Consider the following 17502-nt stretch of genomic DNA (forward strand, 5'->3'; position numbering starts at 1 on the left):
TCTCTCTCTTTTTAAAGCTGTAATTTTTAAGGAATCTCTACACCGAACGTGGGGCTCAAACTCACACCCCCAAGATCAAGAGTGAATTCATTACGAACTGAGCCATCCAGGAGCCCCTAAAAATGTAGATATCTGCTTTGCGTGTCATTGTTTATCCTAGGAAGCCCTGCTATCATTTAGTGAAAACAAAACAGAAAATGTACATATGTACTGAGAATCAGGATGATGGTTGTATGCACTTTATGGCTGTTTCCAGTGAAACAAGAATACAATTATCTAGCTCCACAGAAAGAGGACCAACGATGAAAGGTGGTTTAGAGATGAGGGAGGGGATAGCGTGGGCTGCTATCATCCTAAGAACAATTCTTAGAGTTTGAATCAGAAGGTGTTTGTTCTCCTACATCAGATGGGTTTTTCCACACTTTCTGGGGGATCAGGGACCTCCGACCAGCTCATGGCAATGAGTGAAAATCACTTAAGATATTTTCAGATGACTGGAAAGTACCGCGGGAATCCTAAGCGTTCACTAATTCAGGAGCTTTTCTCTCTCCGCTGTGTCCTTATGGCACCAGAATCTTGGGCCACGAGAAATGCCAAACATGCCATCTGTGTCTGTGTGTCGAGGAAAGGAGGGACTGTCCTTCCGGGAGTGAATGACGGTTTACAAGCTTTTTAACAATCTTTTTCTTCTTCTTATAAGCATAAGTGATAGACTATTTGCCCCCGATAAAAACTTATTAAAAAAATAGAAAATATTTATAATCCTATTCACATATACATTCATGTTTTTATGCATATGTATATTCATATATATGAACAAAAACCCACTGTTTTAAAAAACACATAACACCTGTTCTTTGTTGACATTTAGAAAATGCAGAAAGGCGTAAAGAAGGGAAAAAAATTCCCCACAATCCAACCACCTAAAAATAACCTCTCAATATTTTAGTTTTCCCTTATAATTGTTTCATGAATGTTTTCATAAACAAGCAAGTTGGACAGATGAGCTGTTTCCTAGCTGCATACATTCCGCCACGAAACTGTTTTTTTCAGCTTGCCCTCGAGCCTCATTTGCCACTTTTAGTGGTCCTACGATTTTCTGGTGCTGTAAAGACAAACCCAGACCTCCCCAAGTTGGGAAACAGTAAGATTGTTCAGTCCCTACTGGCTGTACCATTGGAGGGTGCTGGCCTGGGTCGCTTGGTTTAAGGATATTCTTTTACCAACACAAGGTGGCAGCAACAGCAGAAGAAAGGGAAAACTGCCCTTGCTGATACAAAGTTGTCACCATACCAGGCGTAATCAAAAGAACGTTCGGCATTTGTATAGCGACGGGACAAGACAGATGGTGGATTAGGTTGGTATACGGTGGAACACATCTGAGATTTAGCCAAGACAAAATTGGTAGGCAAGGACATCTAGAACCCTAGCCAGGGGTTGACAAATTTTTGCTTTCTGTAAAGAGACAGATTGTAAATATTTTAGGCTGTAAACATCCATTCTCTGTTGCTAGCATTCTGCCGTGATATTGGGCGATCATAGACAACATGTAAACAAATGAACATAACTGTGTTCCAATAAAACTTTATTTGTGGATACAAATCTGAATTTCATATAATGTTTACATGTCACAAAATATTATTCTTTGATTTTTTTTTTTTTTTAATTTGTCAACCATTTAAAAACCATTCTTAGCTCATGGGCTACAGAAACAGACAACAGGCTGACATTTGCTAACCTCTAACTCTAGGGCATCTGTTAAGGGACACAGAAAGAAGCTCTTGGGGGGGGGGTCTATACAGTAAGTGGCACAAAGGCTAGGTTGGCCTAAAACAGCGATTAGAAATCCATGCTGGGAAGGGCCCCTGGGTGGCTCAGTCAGTTAAGCGTCTGACTCTTGATTTTGGCTCAGGTCGTTATCTCATGGTTCATAGGGTTGAGCCCTCTGTCCGGCTCTGTGCTTACAGCTCAGAGCCTGCTTGAGATTCTCTGTCTCCCTCTCTCTGCCTCTCTCCTGCTCTCTCCTTCTCTCTCAAAAATAAATAAACATTAAAAACAACAACAACATTTAGAAATCCATGCTGGAAGACTGAGGAAAAAGCTTCAGAAAGCCAGAGTGACTGTGGCTTAGAAGAACTCCGGCCACTGAGTCAGTTTGGTCAAGGCGTGGGGGTGCCTGGGTGAAGGGCGTAGGCAATCATCAGTGGGGATAAAGCATGATGGTGTGATAGGGGGTTAAATGAACCGGGGACTAGTATCTGGCTTCGTGCCAGAACTTAAATCGGTCTCTTGAAGGTGCCTTACTAACGGGTGGAGCCAAATAGACACAAATAGATGCAAATTCACGGATAGGGTGGGACAGATGGAGGAGGGGAAGGAAGATTGTTGGTGACCTTGAAATTTGACCAAGCTGGTAAAGTAAAAATTCGTAATGACAGGACGATGTATACTCTTTAATTTATGGGAGTAAACTGTGTCATTTCTTCTGCTCAGATTCTACATACCGTTGAATTTACGAGCCTTTTTTTTTTTTAATTTAGAAACTTGATTACATATCTATATTAATGATCTGGTTGCTGTTTGGAAATTATTTAAGTTAACCAGGCATACTGATTAAAAATCAGAGCTTTGGTTTTTGGTGTGAAATGGCTTAGGAAATATTTTTAACACCTGATGGTTTGGATTTATGCTATTCTGATTGTTTTTATAATGGAATGAGATATGGTAATAGATATAGTGTATCATTGACACTCTAAGTAATGCTTATTGATAATGCTAATGAAAGATAATATTTTCCTTCCAGACTCTTCCTTGCCTGGTTCTCCAACAACAATTCCAACAGATGGCTTTATTAAATATGGTGAAAGTAACTATTCACTCATGAAATTAAAGTTACAGTGGCAAGAGGCGGAAAATTATTGCAAGCTCCACACTTCCCTTATTGCTAGCATTCTGGACCCCTATAGTAATGCATTTGCATTTATGCAAACACAAAAAGTTAATGAACCCGTGTGGATCGCCCTGAACAGTAACTTGGTAAGATGCTGGAAACGTGCGCAACTCGACACGATTTATAAATTGTGATGAAACAGGATTCTCTTTCTGTTCATTCTGCTGAGCACTCATTAAATGGAAGACACTGTGCTGGGCAATGTGAACGATACTAACATAAACTAGACCTCATCTTTCAAGGATCCAGTGCCTTCAAGGATCTAGCAAGCTAGTGATATATGTCAGAGATCAAATTAAATTTACGTAACTTAGATTAACTTTCACACTGCTTTTGAATATTAAAATTAGATTCTGAAGCTCAACACTCTCATGAATTAACTTATTTCTCTCTAGAGTGTCACGCTTACAGCTATACTATGGGAATCAAGAAAGCTGATCAGGGGCATGGTTCCTGGGTAATGAGGATACTTTTTATTTTATTTTATTTTTTGTGGCCAGTCATTCTAGAATTGTGAGTCCTGAAGTTGTGAAGCTTCTGTCCCTGTGCGAAGAACGTCACTGCAGTCGTTTCTTTTATTCCATAATAGAAAAAGGCAGGTTGCCAGTGGCAGAGAATTGGGGTGGGGGACACAGAACTAAGAGTGGTGATGGAGTTGCTAAAATATTCCTAAAATGAGTCTTCCCTGATGCCCTGTGATGCATCTGTCTTTTTTTTTTTAATGTTTATTTTTGAGAGAGAGAGAGAGAGATACGGAGCACAAGTGGGGGAGGGGCAGAGAGAGAGGGAGACATAGAATCCGAAGCAGGCTCCAGGCTCTGAGCCATCAGCACAGAGCCCGATGCGGAGCTCGAACCCACGAACTATGAGATCATGACCTGAGCCAAAGTCGGACGCTCACCCGACTGAGCCACCCAGGCGCCCCTGTGATCCGTCTGTCTTCATCCATTTAGCTAGTCAACCAGCAAACTTCCTAGTAGAAGAAATAGAAATGTCAACACGTTACTAGGAGACAAAGCCAGAAATGTTAAAGAGAGGTATCTAAGAGTGCTGCAAGAGAGAAAAGGGATCAGTCGAGTCAGGGGAGAGGGCCAAGCAGGTTTTTCTGAGAAAGTGGACTTTATTGATGTGGCCTGGGACGGTGGAACATAAGGAAGGGAGTACCAGGAAGAGAGAAATGGACGGAAAGAGATAAAACTGGAAAGTAGGTTGGCGTCAGATTTTGTAGATTTCCTGATGCTGTGCTACAGAGATCAAAATACACACTTCATGCGAAGAGTATTTCCTAAGTAAGGAAGTGAATACTTAAAAGTAAGTAGTTCCATGCTGATTTCTGTGAGTAAACTTAGGCAAGACATTTTTATGTCTGTGTTGACTCTATTTTTTAGTAATTAATTTGCTTGTTAGTTCACTCATTCCCTTCTTACGCACAGGGTCACAATTCTTTCATGAGTTTAACATAAGGTTTTATTATTTTTAGAAAGATTAAGTAGCTTTTCCACTATACCGACATTTATAACGAAAACAGTACTATTATCTTCCTTACATCTATAGAATTAAGGACAACGTAAGCATTATTTGATTAAATGTGGTAGAATACTACAAAATTCCAACTTGAGGTAATACATGGTTTTGATTTTGTCGTTAAATCTTTGGTAATTGGCTTGGGAAATTAAATAATGCAGTTCAAATGGGACCCATGGTTCAGTTTCAGAATGCATTTATTTCATTAATATTATATATCATCTGTTGTTAGACATTGCCTGTCAAATCTTTTAGACTGGTCAAAGGATATTATTGATAAGTACTGTTTTTGATGTGGTTAATTAATTTACATGCGATCATAAATTTTGTTCCACTAAATTCAGTAAGAAGTTAAGTGTGCAAGTTGAAAAGAACAATCTGCTTTTTAAATTTTTTTTTTCAACGTTTATTTATTTTTGGGACAGAGAGAGACAGAGCATGAACCGGGGAGGGGCAGAGAGAGAGAGAGACACAGAATCGGAAACAGGCTCCAGGATCTGAGCCATCAGCCCAGAGCCTGACGCGGGGCTCGAACTCACGGACCGCGAGATCGTGACCTGGCTGAAGTCGGACGCTTAACCGACTGTGCCACCCAGGCACCCCCAATGTGCTTTTTAAAAAATACCTAGAAGTATTTGTTATAGTTGAAAGACCATCTTCCTGGAAAGCGTGGCACCTAGGCTCCTCTGTTATCTGTCCGATCTTGCCTAAGTCATTTGTCACGTGTGCTTTTTCAACAGCTGAACAATGAGGCGATTAGAAGAGATTAGTGTTTCTCTCCAAGGTCTACAAATTCAATGAAAATTACTTAATTTTATTGTCATTTTAGTGTTGATATAATAAATATTTTATTGGTCCTGAAGACAAAATTTGTATTTCACCCTGAAAACCTGCAAATAAAACGTTTCATAGAATTAAGACATAGGTTTTTAAGTCAGTGTTTTTCAAATTAGCTTTCAAGGATGTATTTATGGGGAACTCCAAGAGTCTCTCTAAAAGAAAGGGCTCTCTCTACTGAATTTCAGTTGGTAGGAACGATTTATTCCCAAATGTTGAAGATTGTTTGTCAAATCACAGTCTAAAATATATTTTTACTTCTCACTTGGTTCTTTCGGTGTTTTCTAAATGAAGCAAGACTGCACGTTAATTGTTGTTTTCGTCTTTGCAGACCAATAATGAGTACGCTTGGACTGATAAATGGAGGATGAGGTACACTAACTGGGCTGCTGATGAGCCCAGACTGAAATCAGCATGTGTTTACATGGATCTTGATGGCTCCTGGAAGACAGCATATTGCAATGAAAGTTTTTATTTTCTCTGCAAAAGATCGGATGGTAATTGAATACACAAAAACAATCGAGGGATTTGAAATTTCCTCAATAAGTGAATACACATGACTTTTGACATTATTAAACAGTAACTTCTCCTGGTTAACTTAATAAAATAATAAGGAGCACCTGGCTGGCTCAGTTGGCTAAGCATTGGCTCTTGGATGTGGCTCAGGTCATGATCCCAAGGCTTCATGGGTTCAAGCCCCGCATCGGGCTCTGTGCTGGCCGTGTGGAGCCTGCTTGGGATTCTCTCTCCCTCTCTCTCTCTCTCTTTGTGCCCCTCCCTGACTCTCGCTGTGTCTGACTCTCTCAAAGTAAAGAAATAAACCTTAAAAAAATAGCTTTAAAGAACAAGATAATAAAACATCTTCCTTCACATAACAGAAGACTAACTTGATAATAAGCAAATATACATAGATCCAAATAATGGGGACAGAAAATTTTCTTCATGGCTAGAGTTTATTTGCACTTTATAAACTTTTGAATTTTTATTTTTGAGATTATGTGATGTCAGATTTGTCAGGCAATTATGACTGGTTTTTATGTTGACAGCACATCTGTATCAATATAATTTTATCAGACTACATATCGATTAATGAGAGTCAGTGATATGAAGGTGATAATTTTCCTAGAATACAGTGAAGGGGGACTCCCTTTGCAAATTATTTTTTGGTAACTTTTTTTAGGAACTTAACACCTTCGTAAATATTTATAGATCTGCATTCTTCATTATGATGGCAATTGATTTCTATTCTACCAGAGTAGCGTCTACTGAAATACATTTAAAATGAAGAAAAGAAAAAGATCACTAAAAAGAACACCCAATAACAAAAATGGTAGATCCAAATGATTACCGTTAGAACTTTTTTAAAAAATGGTGATGGGTGATGAAATTTTCCTGAGCTGCTAATCTTTTATTCTACATAGTAGAGAAACTTCATGCTTCGCTTTGTTTTAAATGTCTTTTTATTAACAGAAATCCCTGCCACCGAACCTCCACAACTGCCTGGCAGGTGCCCAGAGTCTGAGCACACAGCATGGATTCCCTTCCATGGTCACTGCTACTATATCGAATCTTCATACACAAGAAACTGGGGCCAGGCTTCTCTGGAATGTCTCCGAATGGGTAGGTGCCACGTTTACTGTAAGAAAAATCTCATAATCACCTAGTCCGATTACCATGGTACTTAAAAACACTGTACATTAAAATCCTGTGGAATGTAAACACACCAGCTTATTCTTCTTGTTAATTTCTTTTAAAAAAAAATTTTTTTTTCAACGTTTATTTATTTTTGGGACACAGAGAGAGCTTGAACGGGGGAGGGGCAGAGAGAGAGGGAGACACAGAATCGGAAACAGGCTCCAGGCTCCGAGCCATCAGCCCAGAGCCCGACGCAGGGCTCGAACTCACGGACCGCGAGATCGTGACCTGGCTGAAGTCGGACGCTTAACCGACTGCGCCACCCAGGCGCCCCATCTTCTTGTTAATTTCTATTGTGACAGGATGGTCCACATCATGCCTCCCCAATGTAATTTATAACATTACAGCCTCAAAATTTTAAAGAATTACAGTAGAAAAATAATCATTTGCCGAATAAGTCTTTCTCACTTTCTGCCCTAGTATTCTTTTGTTCTGTAGGTTTTTTTAAATGTATATTTATTTATTTTGAGAAAGAGAGGGGAGGGGCAGACAGCTTAGCATGGAGGCCAATGTGGGGCTTGATCCCACAACCAGGAGATGGTGACCTGAGCTGAAATCAAGCATCAGACACTTAACTGACCGAGCTACCCAGGCGTCCTGCTCTAATATTCTGAATTGTTAGGATTGTCATTCTGAGTTATCTAGAGTGTCATACATTGCCTTCTGACCTCCATGGTTTCTGTTGAGAAATCACTGTCGATTCTCGGGAGGATCTCTTGTACATGATGAGTCACTTCTCTCTTGCTGATTTTAAGAATCTCTATCTTTTGACAGTTTCTCGGGGATGTAGATTTCCTTGCGGTTATCTTACTTGGAGCTCGGATAGATGTGGAGCTTGCTAGATGCATACATTAATGTTTTTCATCAAATTTCAGGATTTTGGGGGCCATTATTCCTTCAAGTATTCTTTTTGCCCATTTCTCTTTCTTTTCCTTCTTGGACATCCATTATGTATATTTTGATCTAATTGGTGACGTCCCACAAATCTCTGAGGCTCTGTAAATTTTTCTTATTTTTCCTCCATTATTCAGATGCGATAATTTCAACTTACCTATTTTCATGTTTTTGTGGTTACTTCTTTTGCTTAATCAAATCTGCTGTTAAGCTACTCTAGTGAATTTTTCCTTTCAATCATTATCATTTTCAACTCCAGAATTTTAAGAAATAATTTGTATCTCTCTCTCGATATCCTCTATTTAGTGAGACATATCTCATACTCTTTTCTCATACTTTAGCCATGTTTTCCTTTAGTTCTTTAACATAGATGATTTGGTCTTTGGTAAGTCGAAGGTGTGACTTTCTCAGGAACAGTTGGTATTTACTCCTTGTCTTGCGTATGGGCCATACTTTCCTGGGGTTTTTTTTGTTTTGTTTTGTTTTTTGCATTTCCTGTGGTGTTTTTTGTTGAAAATTAGACATTTTAAATAATATGATGCACAACTCTGGAAATAAGATTCTTTCCATTCCACAGAGTGTGTTGTTTTTGCTGTTTTTTTTTCTTGTTCAGTGATTTTCCTTAACTATTTTTGTAAAGTTTATATTCTTTTTCATGTGTCATCATGGTAGTTACTGCTTAGTTAGTTCAGGGGGTCAGCTAATGACAGCTTCCACACTCATACAATAGTTGACAACTCTGCCTTAGTGGGGCGCCTGGGTGGCTTATTTGGTTGAGCATCCGACTCTTGATTTTGGCTTGAGTCATGATCCCAGGGTTGTGGGATGGACTCCTGTGTCACTCAGCATGAAACCTGCTAAGGATTTTCTCTCCCTCCGCCCCTCTCCCCAACTCAGCACACTCTGTCTCTGAAATAAACAAAAACCCCCAACAACTCTGCCTTAGTGCTCACTTCCTTCTTGCAGATCCTCAAGGTTAGCCAGAGTGAGAGCTTAGAAATCTCTCAGATTTTTTGTAAATATGCACATGTACACGCCCCAGTGCATGTCTGTGGCCTTCTAGATTCTCAAGAATGGATCAAAGCTTTTTGGAGCTCACTAGGGACATCTTATTCCCATTTTTCCTTTTAAGCTTTTGTTGTTGTTGTTGTTGCTGCTGTTTTGTTATTCTTTTTTCTTCAACTGTTATCCCTGCCTCAGGCACCTGTGATGTTAGATAATTGCATGAACACCTTCAGAGACAAGACCCTTTACATTTGGAAGAGCTCTGAATTGGGGCAAATAAAGCCAAAGCTTTGCAAGTCAGACTTTCCAGGGAACTGTCAGAGAGATAAAATAATGGAAATTCTTTGAAGTGGGACTTTGCAAGAGCTCCACCGCCATTCTGATTATTCTAGTGGTTTCTAGGCTGCTAGTTTTCACTGTGATTTGGGAGCTGTTCGTTTTTAAGGTAAACAGAGAGCTGAGGGTAATGCAGTGAAATTAGAGCAAGTTAAAACATCATGAAGCTCACTCTTAACACAAAAACTGAATTTTTTAAGATAAGTATCGCTGGATTGTTACACGCTGCTTATTAATCTTTAGGGTTCCAAAATTTGTCGGTGTTCTTACTGCTTTTGTAGAGGATTGCCGTGGATACTTACTCTCTCTCTCTCTCTCTCTCTCTCACTCTCAAAAATAAGTAAGTATTTAAAAATAAATACATACATATATAAATACATAAATAATGAAATTTTAAAATTGCAATGAAGATGGAGAAACTTTGTTTCCAATTTTAGAGGACTGCGTTTTCCTGTAAAGAAAATGAATGACTTTCACTTACCAAAATATGTCATAAATATTTCGAAATGGTTATCATCCCTGAAATATATTAAACCATGGAATATGTGACTGTGAAATAAAAACACTAATCAAGGGGATAATCCAGGACCCAGTAACCTGGGATGGAGGCACACGGCTAAGTGTAGGTTTTTGAGATCCAGAAGGCCTGGATCATGCCATGACCCTACCCTCTCCTATCTTCAGGATCTTGACAAATTACTTACCTTCTGTACTTTTGGTTCCTTATCTATAAAGAGGGGGTAGTGCTCATTTGATACGGTTGTTGTAAAAGTTTAGGGAGATCATACTGGTAAAGCACAAGGCAAATGTCTGGCATGGAGTACTTAAAATATATTAGTGGTTATTATTAGAAAGCTATAGTATTTTACTATAAACTCTAATGCTGACGCTGAATCAACCCTAATGTAGTGTAAGGTGTTGGTGCCATAGTAATCTAACCAGTCTGTCAGTTTCCTATCTCATTTTACTTTCTATAATCCCATACCTAGAGGATCAATACTCCTCTAGGGCACTGCATCATTCTGCTGCCTGAAAAAAAACCCAAGTGTTCTTTATCACCACCCTAAATACCAATCTCTTGCCATCTGCAGTGAGGCCCAACCCAAGTCTTTTTTCACCTGTTGGTCAGATTAGTCAGGCCAGACGGAGCCATCTATTAGCACTCTAGGCTCCTCCCAGTAGATAAATCTATCTATCCATCTATCCTTTGTCTAACTCCTCTCACCACAAACCAAACATGGGAGAGTCCATGTATCTGTGCGCCATGTTCCTGAGTAAGCACTATGCTTCCCTCTCTGTCTTTTCTCTTATTCCTTCTCTTCTTGGAATGGTTTTCTATTCTTTCTACTTGAAATCCTATGGTTCTTACAGCTTGAATTCTATTTTTCCATGTTCCCCTTTAGTTGTTTCACCTAAAACAAATCTTCGGTTTGACATGTCAGTTACATATCGTACTTATTTTCTCTTCTAATGCATCCGTCTATCTGTCTATAATGTCTCCTGAACCATAACCTTGTTGAGACAAACTCTATGAAAACCTGAATAGACATTTTTTCCAAAGAAGACATGCAGATGGCCAGCAACACATGAAAAGATGCTCAACATCACTCATCATTGTGGAAATAAAAATCAAAACCATAATGACATGGCAAATGGCCAAAACCTGTCAGAATGACCAAAATCAAAAAGAAAAGAAATAACAAGTGTTGGCAAAGATGTAGAGGAAAAGGAACCCACACGTGCTGTTGGTGGGAATGCAAATAGCTACAGCCACTATGGAAAACAGTATGGAAATTCCTTAAAAAATTAAAAATAGAAGTGCCATATCAGCCAATAATTCCACTATTGGGTATTTACCCAGGGAAAACAAAAACACTACCTCAAAAAGATATATGTACCCTTATGTTGTTTGCAGCATTATTTATAATAATCAAGATGTGGAAGTGTCCAGTAGATGAGTGGATAAGGAGAATGTGGTACACACACACACACACATACACACACACACAGTGGAATATTTCACAGCCATAAGAAGGATGAGATTGTGCTTTTTTTGAGACAACATGGATGGACCTAGAGGGCATTTTGCCAAGTGAAATAATTTAAAGAAAGATAAATACCATATTATCCTATGCAGAAATGGGATCAAAAAAAAAAAAAGAATAAATAGCAGAATCAGAATTATAAATACAGAGAACAAACTGATGGCTGCCAGAGGGGAGGGAGGTAGAAGGTTGGGCAAAATGGGCGAAGGAGAGAGAGAGAGAGAGAGAGAGAGAGAGAGATACAGGCCTCCAGTTATGGACTAACAGCAGACAGACGTGACTGACAAAGAGTAAAATCAATAAGATTAGGCATTGGTGTTAGAAAGGGTGGAAGCCAAGAGTGATTCTCAGGTTCAGGCTCGAGCAAATGGGAAGATGATGACGCTACGTACCAACATGGAAACAGTTAAGGAGGAATAAGATTTCTAGGAAAGGATTTTATGAGTTTTGTTTTGCACATGTTGAGCTTGATGTGCCCCTGAAACATTAAAGCAGAGTTTTCAAAAAAAGAGAAAAGACGCATTGTCTTACTCATCTTCTCATGTCCTTCAGCAACTCATTTGGTGTTTGTAACGCACATGATGCTTAAACCATCATATTTGCAGAATGGAAACTGAAATTCTTAGAAGTCAAATGTGTCTGTTCTTTGAAATTCTGTCCCTTAAGTGGAGAAGTCGGGGTGATTTTTATTAGTTCTAAGATCAATACTGTCATTACAAAAATATTTTTAGCTGCTTAACTATAGTTCCATCATTGTGTGTGTGTGTGTGTGTTTCTACATTGCAGGCTCTTCTTTGGTTTCCATTGAAAGTGCTGCTGAGTCAAGTTTTCTGTCATACCGAGTTGAGCCACTTCAAAGCAAAACCAATTTTTGGATAGGATTGTTCAGAAATGTCGAAGGTAATTTTTTGCGGCATGATAATCACAGATATTTCACAGTGGTGTTTGCAAAACAAGTTTTCAGCTCCAGAAAGTCTTGCCTTAAATAATGATTAATTGGTGAAGAATTTGAAAATTCAAACTCATATTTTCACTTACGATAAGAACTGAAATTTTAAATGACTCATGTATTATGTATGCTATCTTGGAAGCTGCCAATTTAAAGAGTGTTTTCTGTAGCTAAGTTAATTTAAGAAACTTTAAAAAGTGTTTTCTATCTTCAGAAAAGAATTAGGGGAGGATAAGTATACGTATTTGTACTAATTAGGAATAAATGTTCAACGAAAGCTGTATAAGAGACATATTCTTTTCAGGTTTTTTTTCCCTATAATAATTGGTCATTATAATCTTGCAAACTAAAAGTCTGGTTGTAAACAACTATTGATTATAGTTTAATATGTATAGAAATTTTGCACGAATAGGTAGAATTTATTTTAAGATGGGTGATTTGGAGGGCTGCATAAGTGACCCAGTTGGTTAAGCATCTGACTTTTGATCTCAGCTCAGGTCTTGATCTCAGGGTTGTGAGTTCAAGCCCGGGGTTGCACTCCCTGCATTGAAGCCTATTCGAAAAAAAAAACAACAAAAAAACCCAAAGGTGATTTTTAACTTCTGTTTTTATTGACTTAATTTGACAACCAGGAATGTGGATGTGGATAAACAACAATCCAGTTTCCTTTGTCAACTGGAACACAGGAGATCCTTCTGGTGAACGAAATGATTGTGTAGCTTTATCCGCAGCTTCTGGATTTTGGAATAATATTCACTGTTCTTCCTACAAGGGGTATATTTGTAAAAGACCAAAAAGTAAGTAAGAATGTTCCTTGTGGCCCATATGTTCACAGGCCATCATTTCTTTTAAATATCAAGACGTCATGTGTGGGATTATAATGTGATTTTACGTCCCTTGCAAGCCCTACCCCAGTGTAAGTGAAAAACCCACTCTGCCCTGGTGCTCAGCTATCTGCAGCTCTGAGTGAGCAGAGAGTTGCCTGCTCAGCTGACATAATGATATTGGTATATCAGTGCATTTCTAATGGGATACCCACACATAGGGACTGTCAAGTTGTAAGCGGTTTGGAGAGCCAGTTGACAAAGTCATCCCCACCAAGGGGATGGGGTCAAAGTTCCAGAGAGTTCTCAGAATTTGTTATAGAATAAATCGTGGAAGACCAATGAAATCTCCTTCTGAGATTAAGTGGCAGACCCTGTGAAGACACAGTTTGGGGGAATTAATAGTGTGATATGCCCACGACACGGTACTACCTAAACTTTAATATTTTCACGCCAGTCCACTTTATATAACATCCTTCCGAAGAGATAAAATTAATTAGGGAATCTATTTAAATAAATGAATTAGGTAAATTAACACTCTCTCCCTAATACATCTTGTTATTTTGGAATTAGGTAGTTCCTCAGTCTGTTAAAACTCTGTTCTGAGACACCACACTCTTTGGTGCAGTGTTGAAATCTTAGTTTACTTTTCATTCCAACACGCTGTGGTACCTTAGGCTTCAGTGGGCCAATTTCAAAAGATCTAGCCAAGAATACATGATTATTGGATAGATTGGATAGATTTTGAGCGTCAGTATCAGTGGCTCAAATGCAACTCACTGGATCTTATTTTCAGGATTTCCATTGTATTCAAACTCTCCCTACAACTGTAGGATGCTGATATAGTATGTATATATATAGATAGATAGATACATACATACATACATACATACCTACATACATTCATACGCATAAGTCTTGTAGCCTCTATCATCTATCCTATATCGTATAAGTCTTGTAGCCTCTATCATCTATCCTATATCGTATAAGTCTTGTAGCCTCTATCATCTATCCTATATCGTATATCGTATATATATTGTATCCTATCTATACATACATGTATCTATGCGATACATCTATATCGTATCCTATCATATCGCATCATATCATATCACCATGAACAAAATATGGAGGACTCCATGTATCTGCGAGCCAAATAATACTCATTATCTACATGTAATTATTATGGGTTTTTATAAGTATTTAATTGATTTCTTATTTCACAAACAGTTGTTGATGCTGAACCTACTCATGCATTAATTACCACAAAAGGTAAGACCATTCATTATGAAATTTTAAGATCTGTATTAGTAATGTATCAATACAGTTTGCTTGTTTTAACAACCATGATAATCCCTTCCCACACCCCCCCTGTACTCGCAGTAGAATTGCTTGGGGGTACATTAACCTTTGTCATTATGTCATCAGCCTTCCTCGAATGATGCTCTAGAAAAGCAGGCCTTGGAGTCAGGTCGGGGTTTTTACCATAGATATTATTGAAGACATTGCTGTGTTGCAGAGCTACCTTTTGGAACCCATGGGGGAAATTTCTCTCGAATCTTTGTGGGGTTTTTTTTTCATTTTTTTTTTAAAGCAACCTTTTAAATTTTAAGTTTATAGACAACCTGAACGTTAAGGTTCTTTACAATTTTATAGACAACTGATTTATTTCGCTTATTGTGTTAGCAGCTAAAAAAAACTCAAAGTGAGATTTAGGGTTTGCCTGCCACCTCCTTATTAGCCTTACGGGTGCTATTTGTTTAATTATACTCATGATTTCAAATTTCCACTATTCTGATTTTCTCTTTTCCCTATTTTTTCTTTTTAAATGTTTATTAATTTTTTTTAATGTTTATTTATTTTTGAGAGAGACAAACAGACAGAGTATGAGCAGGGGAGGGGCAGAGAGAGAGGGAGACACAGAATCCGAAGCAGGCTCCAGGCTCTGAGCAGTCAGCACAGAGCCTGATGCGGGGCTCGAACTCACAAACCGTGAGATCATGACCTGAGCCGAAGTCGGATGCTCAACCGACTGAGCCACCCAGGTGCCCCTTTTCTTGCTTTTTAAAAATCATCATTATTATTGCTAGTCTATGTATCTTTGTATGATGTATTTGTCATCAGCCTTCAGTTATTTTCAAACAGCGATAAATATTTTAAAACATTGATTAACTAAGAAATGAAATATCCTTGCAACCGAATACTAATATTAACGTTTAAAATAATCCTTCATGTTACCTGGACTCCTGTGTTCATGTCCTGCATTTCTCTCTGACAAATGTCAAAGAACATTTGAAATGAAAGAATATATATTCTTCGTTTAGTTTTTCCAAAAAGAAAATTGTATTGTTCTTCATAGCATTCTACCTTTGGCCTCCCTCCATCTTTATCCTGATGAGTTTGTTTATTTCCAGCTGACCCCAGGAGGATGGACCCTTCCAAACCAGCTTCCAACATGGCAGGAGTCGTGGTCATTGTGGTCCTCCTGATCGTAACAGGTGCTGGCCTCGCTGCATATTTCTTTTACAAGAAGAGACGTGTGCACTTACCTCAAGAGAACACTTTTGAAAACACTCTCTATTTTAACAGTAGGTTGAGTCCAGGAACTAGCGATACAAAAGATCTCGTGGGCAACATCGAACAGAATGAACATGCAGGCATCTAGTCTCATAATGTGATTTCGATATATTTGAATTTCATAACATTATACTAAAATGTTAAGGTTCTTTAATTCAATGTGATTGTCTCCTTTACAATTAGTACTGTATTGCACTGGCCTGTCCTTTTCCTTTGCCTAATTGAAGAAATAATCGCTCATTTTCTAGTCTGGCAAGGTATCTTCGTGAAAGAGAGGTAATGATATTGATGACCACTTCTAAAAATATGTTAGGTGAACACACAACACCATAATGCCAACACATTTAAGCCTCACTTGTGTGTCGGTAGTGTCGACTGCCTGTGACAGAGTGATTAGAAGAACCCCAAACACCTAAGCTTCCTAAAATAGTTTTAGGTGCTCCCAAAGAAATGTTACCTATTGAATAATAATTCGGTAATTAGAAAAACATTTTGAAAATCAAGTACACGTAACTTGTTCTCTGTTGTTTCAGGTAGCATAAAAATTTAGTCACATTTTCCTCTTACCAATCCTGACTTTTACATCAGTTACTTAGAATTGCATTTGTACATGTGCAGAAAGAATGAGGCAGCTGAGAACCTGTTTTCCCCTAGCAGGGTTTTCAAGGCTGAATATTGCAAATGTGTTCTTTGTCCTGTTATATGTATATCAGGAATGCAAAGATGTGAAATAAAAATGTAAATTTGCATAACTGGGTGTACTTAGATAATGTGAAATAAACATCAAAGACAAGGTCTATTTATAATATATTTGTGTTTTGGTGATCTTGGTAAATGTAAATTTTCTTTTAAGTGTGACTTATTTATCTATTTTCTTTATACTGGTCTTTCCTCTGAAAATAAACAATTTATTACTAGATAAATTCTTTAAACTAGACCCTCCATCTGTTTGGAAAAGACGTGTTGCTAAAGCATTATGTACAAAATGAATTTTTTCTCATGGTGACTTACATAATTTCCCCAGATCTTCATCTATAACATTGATGCCACTCAGAAGTCCACAACCAAAGGCACTGTTACTGAGAATTGGATCTCTAAATATCTTTTTGTCACTTTAATAATTCCTTTTTGCTTTTAAAAATTTTACCTTAGGGTCACCTGGGTGGCTCAGCTGGTTGAGCATCCAACTCTTGATTGCAGCTCCTGTCATGATCCCAGGGTCATTGGATCGAGCCCCATGTCAGGCTCTATGCTGAGTATGGAGCCTCCTTGGGATTCTCAATCTCTCTCTCTCCCTCCCCACCCCATCTGCCCCTTCCTGGCTCACACACACACACACACACACACACTCTGTCTCTCTCTCTCTTTCTAAAAAAAGAAAAAAGAAAAGAAAAGAAAAGAGAAAAGAAAAAAGAAAAATTTTCCCTAAATAAAGCTTCACATACATGGTGTAATACCTGGATGTTTTGCATCTCACGTAGGGACTACACTATCAGCCCATCCTTCCCTTTCTCAAGGGACTGCTCAACAGGCGGGAGCTCCTTACCTGGGGTCTCTGGATGGGACTCCTTGGATGCCATTAAGGGGTCTATGAATGTCCAAAAAATTGCATGCAAAACATTGTACCAATTTGTGTTTGTGCCTTTTTTTTTTTTTTCTGGGAAGAAAATAGATTTTCAGGTAAGTCTGTAGTTCAAAAAAGATTAAGAAGCAGAACACTGGGTAGGGACAGGATGGACTTTCTAATACCCCAACTCAGATGAGTAACAGGTGGAAAGAAATAGGAAGTGAGAGGGAGGCAATTGTGGAAAAGGTTACTGAGCACAAACAATTCCCTTTCATCCCTGAAACACGAGAAAACAAATT

The 17502-nt window shown here is 38.4% G+C and overlaps 1 protein-coding gene across 1 annotated transcript in view; it reads left to right on the forward strand.

Annotated features, from left to right (window-relative positions):
- MRC1 (mannose receptor C-type 1) overlaps positions 1 to 16446 on the forward strand; it is a 98384-nt gene extending 81938 nt beyond the window's left edge. Inside the window, exons 24-30 of the mRNA XM_030322004.1 lie at positions 2804 to 3036; positions 5643 to 5808; positions 6782 to 6931; positions 12073 to 12186; positions 12868 to 13032; positions 14290 to 14331; positions 15474 to 16446. Coding sequence (XP_030177864.1) covers positions 2804 to 3036; positions 5643 to 5808; positions 6782 to 6931; positions 12073 to 12186; positions 12868 to 13032; positions 14290 to 14331; positions 15474 to 15724 — 1121 coding nt within the window. The 3' untranslated portion in view covers positions 15725 to 16446. The remainder of the gene's footprint in view (positions 1 to 2803; positions 3037 to 5642; positions 5809 to 6781; positions 6932 to 12072; positions 12187 to 12867; positions 13033 to 14289; positions 14332 to 15473) is intronic.
- Positions 16447 to 17502: the final 1056 nt, after the last annotated feature.

The sequence above is a fragment of the Lynx canadensis genome, chromosome B4 (genome assembly GCF_007474595.2).
Source record: "Lynx canadensis isolate LIC74 chromosome B4, mLynCan4.pri.v2, whole genome shotgun sequence".
NCBI lineage: Eukaryota > Metazoa > Chordata > Mammalia > Carnivora > Felidae > Lynx > Lynx canadensis.